At 35.2% G+C, this 8986-nt stretch overlaps 1 protein-coding gene and 1 pseudogene across 1 annotated transcript; one reads left to right on the top strand and one right to left on the bottom strand.

Moving 5' to 3' along the window:
• The first annotated feature begins 957 nt into the window (after positions 1-957).
• Positions 958-2132, top strand: LOC139857011 (putative clathrin assembly protein At1g25240; annotated as a pseudogene).
• Positions 2133-2500: 368 nt separating this feature from the next.
• LOC139858778 (uncharacterized) lies at positions 2501-4125 on the bottom strand. The gene is made up of 3 exons (XM_071847610.1): positions 3987-4125; positions 3100-3211; positions 2501-2952 (listed from the first exon to the last, which is right to left on the bottom strand). The coding sequence occupies exons 2-3, from the start codon at positions 3147-3149 to the stop codon at positions 2727-2729; spliced, it is 276 nt and encodes a 91-aa protein (XP_071703711.1). The 5' UTR covers positions 3150-3211; positions 3987-4125; the 3' UTR covers positions 2501-2726.
• Between the last annotated feature and the right edge of the window lie 4861 nt (positions 4126-8986).

Genomic DNA, 8986 nt, shown 5'->3' with positions numbered 1-8986 from the left:
TTCAAAAATAGCTTTCATGAATTATGCAAGAAAAAATTCTTACATGGCACTCTATTAGTAAAGATTTTTCAAAATAACTTTCACACAATGGATAAGTTATGCATCAAAACAAGTGTTCCTATTAGTATGAAAGCCACTAAATATATTCTCATGGAAGATTATGTAAAGAGTATAAGATCACATGAGAAATTTTTTAAAAGTAAGCAAAGTTAAATATTTTGGATGCTTACCTTCGAAGGACCACTAGAGATGTTTGTGAGAAAGGAGACAATGAGATCTGAGATCTAGTGATTGGAGTTTAAAGAAGGAGTTGGAGGTTATTTAGATAATAAAGATGGTGAGAAAAAGACAAAACAACCATTAGCTGGTGTGCGGTTGAGGCTATGGTCGACCGTACTTCGACCGCATGGGTTCAGTGGAGTATATGTTTAGAAAAGTATTGTTCATTAGCAAGAATAATATGCCATATTCTTCAGGAGTATATGTTTAGAAAAGTATGATTGAATTTGAACAAAATAGCCCAATATTTGGGTTTTTGATGTCCTCACACAAGAGGTCATGCTCAAACCTCACTAGTAACATATTTTGAGGTGGTCATAAAAAAAATTGACAACAATCACGAAATAGATTAAGCTGTGCACATTTCAGTAAAAATATTTTCTTTCTCTAGGTAGTTTAAACTGAAAAATTATTATCCGTTTACCCGTTTTTAAATGGGTGTTTTTACCCTTTAACTAAGAAGAGTTGAAACCCAAAACTTGAGGCACGACTCTAATGACAAGTTTGTCAAAGTCAACTTCATTAAACCAAACAATACATCAATTTTTCCAACTAAAATTTGGCACCCATTTTTACAACCAACAGGCCGGCACCCATTTTTACAACCATTTTTCCTACTCCACCATTTGTTACTATAAAAATCATTCAAACAAAGTTTCTAAAATTCAAACAATCAAAATGAAACTATGGAAGAGGGCCTCAGGAGTACTAAAAGATCAAAAAAGTCTTCTCAAAGCGAGTTTGACTTATCGATCTACACTCCGAAATCCAAATATAGAAAAAGCAGCCATTAGAGCGACAACCCATGATGAATCACGCATTGATTACCAAAGTGCTCAACGCATATTCGCATGGGTTAGGATCTCTTATGACTGTTTATCCCGTGTGTTGTTGGCCCTTTTCAGCATGATGAAAAGGACCCACAACTGGGCGGTTGCTTTGAAAGGAATCATGCTTTTGCACGGAATTTTCTGTTGCAAGGTGTCCGGGATTCAAGATATCGGACGGTTACCATTATGACATGTTGAATCTTAAAGATATGGGTATGAAGCATAGGAAAATTTTGGGTTTGAATGCGTTTATTCATGCGTATTATGCATATTTGGATGTGAAATCAAGATTCATATTTCTTCATTCGCAGGAACAGAGAAAACGGGCGGTTTTGTCACTAGAAGAAACAAATGAAGAAGAAAAACAGAACTCAACGATACACGATTTTTTTTTGGTTACAACACCTTGAAGGCCTGCTCGAGACCCAACTGAACTCAAGTCAAATGGTCAATGTGCTCATTCTTGAAGCCATGGACTGTATCATAATCGAGATATATGATATCTACGGTCGAATTAGTGACGGAATTGGAAAGGTGCTTGTAAGGATTACCTCTTGTGCCGAAAACGATGCTAGAATGACCTTGTCGATTATGCAAAAAGCCAAAGTTCAACATGACAAATTATCGGGTTTTTTCAAGTTCTGTAAGGATATTGGAGTGGGTAACGCGTTCGAATGCCTAAGATGGAAGAAATTCCCGAAGAAGTATTTCAAGAACTCGAGCAAAGAATAAAGAGAGATCCAGAGCAATTGAAAACCGAACAATGTGCAGAAGAACAGGTGAAATCGATCATCGTTGTTGAGCAACAAAAAGTAATGAAAGCATGTGATCACAATAATTCAATGTCAAGTTTGAAGCCTGTAGTAATTACCGATAATTGGGAGGTTTTTGACGAAGAACAGAACCAATCGATTAAACTGATTGATACATTTACCCCTCTTATGATGAACGACAACCACAGAGATGATCATTTGCCAGATCTGATTAGCTTCTGACTATTTTACTCAGCTCAATAACAGCATAAGAAAGCTTTGAACAAGAAATGGTTCAACTTTTTTTCATATATATATTTCAGATTTGATTCATTACTGTTAATGTATTTTTTATATACTATATACTATGAATTTCTAGACACTGAATGTTGGTACTTATCTTTTTTTTTTTTTTTTTTTTTCCACATCACCATTACTGGGGACATCAGCCACTTTAATTAGGTTAAAATTTAAATATGAATTTAAGATAAGTTATCTGTTTATACAATCAGGGTCATTAATATTAAGTCAGCCTTAAATTAGGGAGAAAATTTAAAAATGGATCTTTCAAATTGTTTAGTGATTACATATTCTGTACAAGCATAAAAAAAACAAATAAAAAAAAATTAATGAAGCAACATTACACCAACAGGAGATCATATATCAAAATTGGGTCTTTTTAACAAAGTGTTTAGCAGCAAACCAAGTCATTTACACTACAACAGCAAAATGCATTCATACATGCTTGAATGATCAAAAAGAAATGTGATCAAGCAGAAAACACAAGTTTTATTCCGTGATGTATATATTGTCTGAAAATCAGAGCAAAAGATTCAAATAACTTGATCAACTGTACCATTGAGACTCAGAACGCATCATCAGTAGTAGTAACCGTAACAGCATTCTGCTCTTTGAGTATCTTCATTTGGCGTTCAGCATGTTCTCTCTCACAAGCACTAATACCCAAAATAATATCAAGCATGGTACCTGTAGTCCCAAAAAACACAAGTGGTGCAAGTGATTTCCTCTTTATTCCTACGGGTATCGCAACCAAAGCACCTGCCACAGAGAAGACCCATGTACCCAATGCACTGCAAATATCCATATTTCATAAGATTGTGTTTTCTCACACTATTTTTTTCTGTTAAGAGTAAACAAAATTTGATATGTGCATCGTGCACATCTTCATTACAGAAACACGTGCGTAGAATACAGAATTGAAAAGTTGAAGTACTCACTTCGAAACAGAGCAGTCCTCAATATGCTTTGCTTTTTCTTGATTCGCCATTCCCTTGATGATCAATTTTGGGATAAGAAACTTCTTGTAAACCACACAAAAGAGACAGAAACCTGGTTTTCATTTTGTAATATTAATCGTCTATAAATAAAAATATGTGTTTTATACGATATAATTGAAGATAAATAAGCAATGAAGGTTAAAGCTACAACATCAAAAGATTAACTTATGAGAACCGTTTCCTACCTAGGTATGGTTTTGGAAAAAAACAAATCCAATACTTACTAGCAAATAACACATCACAAAAAATGCATAAACCTAATCTTACTATTTATACCACACAATCACATATTCACATGTGACTGAATGACTGATCTTAAAAAGAACATCATAAATTAGCAATGAACTGACTATAATAAGCTAAAAGGACTCAATCGGCACCGGTTACGAGTCATTGAAAACCTAAAACTAGGAGGTAATATACAACAATTTTTTTTATTTTTTATTTTTTTTTATTATTATTATTTTTTTAACAGCTAAAGATAGTAACAAGTAACAACCAGAATTGATTGTCGGGATTAATATTATTACATCGGAACCCTAAAATCAAATACAAATTAGGATTAGAAATGTATATAACTTATGGTTGAATTAGACAGTTAGTCTAAGTAAAAATTAGGGATGAGGACTTTCAGTATGTAAATGATGCTTCCAAAATCGAAGAAATAGATAAGTTAAAACCCTAAGTTAGTCACATCGATAATAGAACATGAATTACACATACAATAGTCAAATCAAAGTTAGAAATAAATGGATTAAAAAACAACGGCACGAAGCTTAGTGGTAAATTTAGATGAGGGCGCGCTACTTAATTAGTTAGATACTTACAATATATAGATACAGATGAGATCCGAAAGTGTTCGGAGATGAAGTGAGCTAGCGGCGGTGAATGGTGGCGGAGTAGTATAAGTGTATAACACGTATTTAAATTACTGTACCAATCATCAAATCAAATGAAATATATATCTCTATCTGTATACTCTATCTCTAAAATAAACATTGTAGGAGATTATTTACCAACCTTAGATTGCTCCCGACAATGACACAATGTCTTCCAGGATTAACCAACTATTCAGCGTCACATCAGCACCTCCATCTCATTTTCTTCTCAGGACTAAACACTCCCAACAAAGACACTCATACTTCTATTTTTTTATTTTCTTTTTTGAATTATTTTATATTATCAAATAATTATTAATATTTATATGATAAATTTAAAATAAAAAACATAAAACTACCATTTCATTAAAATTAAAAAAAAATACAATAATTAAAATTTAAAACATTACGACAATTTAAAATTAAAAGATTACGACAATTAAAAAAAAAAATACTAGAAAGCTAAATAATCAAACTACTCCTCGTCGTCGTCGTTCATGTTTTGCAATTTCTTCGCATATTTTTTCTTAATTTTATCTCGAGCAAGCATTAGCATATCGTATTCATCGGGAGGCAAATCTCGTGACACCGGTTTGGAAAGAAGCTTCAACCCTTTAAACATAGTCCGCATGTTGCTATCATCTTGTAGCTTTTTCATGGTTTGATTCGCCACATCTTGTGAAGCTTGGACCGATTGAGCAATTTTAAAGCGAACTTCATCGGAAGACATACGGATCGCGGCATCGGATGAGTAAGAGTCCCTTTGACTTTTAGCTCGACTTGGAGGACGTCAGATTGGGTCGGTATCCTTTAACAAATTTTCCATTTGGGTTGGGTCGGGGTGCATGCTTGTGTTCGGGTTGGAACTTCCCTCGGTTTGATCATTTTCGACCATTTTCCACTTATTTGATCCGGACGTCTTTTCACCGGGACAATCAAATTATATTGTCTTCGGACTTCTCCCCAAAATCAAGTATGACTTTGGTCGTTTCCGACACTCGGGTGTTCGGAGACATATACAAAACGCTCGGCTAAAATTTTTGTCTCCAAGTCGGTCCAAGTGGTCTTCGGACACCTCCCTTTCTTTTCTACCACTTTTCCTTTTCCTTTTCCTTTAGGATCACTTTCGGGTTAGGGTTCGACCTCGGGTTCGGATTCGGGTTCATTTTGAAGTGGTGTTTCGGGAACTTCTTCGTCGGACGATTCGTCACGGAGACTTGGATAATAAGGTGTTTGTTTCGTTTGTTGTTGGTTCGGGTAGATTTGAAAATTTTGAGATAGTTGGTTCGGGTAGATTGGAACATTTTGCGATAGTTGGTTTGGGAAGAGTGGAACATTTTGAGATTGTTGGTTATGGTAGAGTGGAACATTTTGAGATTGTTGTTGATGGACGTTTCCGAACATACCCGCAAATGCATTAGTATTTGCAAAACGAGAAAACCCGGTAGTTTGTTGCGAGTTATCGAGTAGCATTTGCATCATATCTCGACTAACCGAATTTGGATCTTGAACTACCGGACGTTGTTTCGTTTTTCCTTTGTTTGGTGTTTTTTTGGAACTCATTTTTTTGGTGAAAGATGTGAGAAAAAGTAATAGAAATTGACAAGTAATATGAAAGTTGTGTGTAAAATGGGGTTGAGATGTAGAGTTTAAATAGAGTAAAAAAAGAAAAAAAATAAAAATAAAAGGTGAAACTAGCCGTTTGGAGCCGTTGGAGGGCAAAAGAGCCGTTGGATGCTGTCAAACGGGCCAAAATACCCAAATTATTTCGCCCTCAAATATGCTGAGATTGGACATGGAGCTGGACGAGTTGGCCTGGGCGGCTGCTGGGCGGACCCTGGGCGGGTTTGGTGCCATCGGCGCCCAGCTTGGGCGATGGTGGGCGAGCTTGCTGGACGAACGGTTGGGAGCGCTCTTAGAATGACTTGATTCTCTACGATTATGTTTTTATTGAACATTTTTTTTTTTTCGAAAGGCAAAATTTTTATTAAAGCACCAACGAAAGAATATAGCTCGAAAGTGACACATACACATGAACTTAAGCACAAGAACCTACTGAAACAATAAATACAACTTAGGGGCACTCTCGTTGCAAAGGCAGCAACCAGTGGCGGAACTTGAATTTTTTTACCGGGGGGACGAGATCGTCAATTCGTAGAACATAAAATTGTGTCGAAAAACGTTAAACGCAAAAGGTGTATTTTATATATCAAAATAACATCATCAGTTAGCATTTAGCAATCATCAAACTCAAAAGAAACATAAAACAACTAATTAAAGAGCAATGCACAGAGATTACAATTCAGCTCGACGACCTATAAAGTCCTTACATTCATTGATTATACCTACTAGATAAAATATTTCAACAATATTTTTTTCTAAGTAAACCACCAATTTCTTTTTCAAAAGAAACATAATCTTTTTTGTGGTTGTCATGATCTCCTATAAATATCAAACCTTCTAATGTTATCATTAAATTTCAAATTAAATCTTCAAAGTTAAAAATTCGAAGTCAGTAAACACTAAGTGTGTAACTACCATATCTTAGCTCAAAATTATTTTACACTTCACTGAAGACTGATGACATCATTTATAACTTACAATAAGTGAACATAAAATTAATTACCTCAAACTTCAAACCCATTCTTAAATATTTAAATATTTAATACACTAGTAACACTACACAACTGCAAATTCTCAATTATATATTACTGTATGTATCAAAAAAGCTACGGAGTATAAATGGGCCAGATATGAGCTAGACTTCATGTGATTGTATTTGTGGAGCCGGGGGGACAAAATAAAACACATAGAAATAAAAAAGCCCAATTCATGTACTCCGTATGGGCTTATCACCTATTTACCCATTTTTTTCCCCTTTCTGAGCTGGAACCCAAAAAAAAATATTTGACAAATTGCCCGCGCAAGGCGCAAGAGACCTTGCGACCTTGCGACTTGCGTCCTTGCGCCTTGCGTCCTTGTGTCCTAGTCTTAATAAATTAGGTCAAATAAACGAAACATACACCACATACACACACACACACACACACCGACAGACTGAGATCTTGTGACCTCTTTGCGACCGACGACGATTACGAAGAACCTTGCACTTGCGACCCCTTTGCGACCCGTCTACCCTTGCGACCCTTCTTCTGAGAATCACAACTACATCACCACCACCACCACCACCACCATCAGTACATCTTCTCCGCCACCATCACCATCACCATCAGCACCACGATTGGCGTATTGAGAAAAAGGAAGAGGAAAAAAACCGACAAAAAACTCCATCAAGATGTCACAAGAACAGGTAAGTGTATCCTTTTAACTATTCTCGTTCGATTGGTCATTTATTATGTCGAAATTGATTTATAAGTTTTGTTGCACACCAAGTGTTCGATGTAATGCTTCAACGAGCTTGGTGATGCAAAACTCAATTAAACTGTTGCAAGATTTGTTTAAGTTACATTCTTTGGTGTGATACATATTATAAAAACTGGAACACGATTGTTTTAGGGGCATAAAACTACAATCTGGTATAGGCGCAAGGAACTTCTTGCGTCCCTGCGCTTGGCCGAAGTAGTTGGCGCAAGGCACGTCTTGCGTCCTTGCGCCTGTGTGATAAACCAGACGCAAGGTGATACTTGCGTCCTTGCGCCTGTACCTTTTTTCTGAAAAACTGTCTGTTTCAGGGATATGTTGAGGCGAAGTTGACGATGAAGGATATGTTGAATGTTATACCTCAACTAAAGGCAGTCATGACTGAAAATCAACAAAATTTTTTTAGGGGAACTTGTTTTGGTCCTTGGCTAGATCTTCTATACACGGGCAATGATCCGGGCCTTGTACATGCAATGCTCCAAAGAAAAAGTGAGCGGCCGATAGGAATAGATGATGTGTGCGAGGTGTACTAGGAAGTAGTATTAATTTTTACATGAAAATACTATTAAATACGATACAATTTTACACAAGTTATTTATTAATTTATAGAATGGATATACCTAAACCTTGCTACAACACTTATAGGCAGTGTACCTAATCGTACAGTAGTGTAGTTTTTAGTAAGTCCGGTTCGTTCCACAGGGATCTTAGTCAAGTTTAACGCTATATTTTTAAAAACTATATTTGTAAAAATACAAAAATATATAAATAATATTATTATTATAAAAGGGGGATTTTACCGTTTAATGACCGGTTTGTCGATTTTAAAACTTTAGTCGCAGTTAAAACCTAATGTAAAATATTAAATAAAAATAAGACTAAATTTTAAAGCGTAAAATAAATAACGATAATGAAATTGCAATAAATAAAAGTGCGATAAAATAAAATTGCAATAATTAAAAAGTACGATAATTAAAAGTGCAATTAAATAAAATGACAGTAAATAAAAGTGCGATAATTAAAAGTGCAATTAAATACGAAATAAAGGAATTATGCTTATTTAAACTTCCGTAATCATGATGTTTGACGGGTTGATTTTAGTTTATTATCATGGGTTAATTGTCCTTTGTCCTAGATTATTTAATGTGTCCATCTGGTTTTTGTCCATAGCAGTCCATCAGTCATAAATATAAAGTGCGAGTGTCCTCGTCAAATTATCCTTATACCCGAAGTCAAATATTCCAACTAATTGGGTACTTAAACTGTAACAAGGTCTTAATACTTTGTTTAATAATTACACCAGGATATCGACTTCGTGTAACCCAAGGTTTTAATTCTTTGTTAACAATTACGCCAAGTGTCCTTGTACATAATTCACCCCTGTTTTAATAAGCCCATTAACTATTAATCCATTCCCGTGTCCGGTTAAATGAACGATTATTAGTACTTATAAATATCCCGCCCATCGTGTCCGATCGAGTGTATATGGTTATTTATAGGTACGTTCAATTGTAAATCTTTATATTAAATTAACAAACTATCATTTAATTAAACAAATATAAAGCCCA

This window comes from Rutidosis leptorrhynchoides, chromosome 7 (assembly GCF_046630445.1).
Source record: "Rutidosis leptorrhynchoides isolate AG116_Rl617_1_P2 chromosome 7, CSIRO_AGI_Rlap_v1, whole genome shotgun sequence".
In the NCBI taxonomy this organism is placed as follows: Eukaryota; Viridiplantae; Streptophyta; class Magnoliopsida; order Asterales; family Asteraceae; genus Rutidosis; species Rutidosis leptorrhynchoides.
This window is presented reverse-complemented; position numbering and strand designations above follow the sequence as displayed.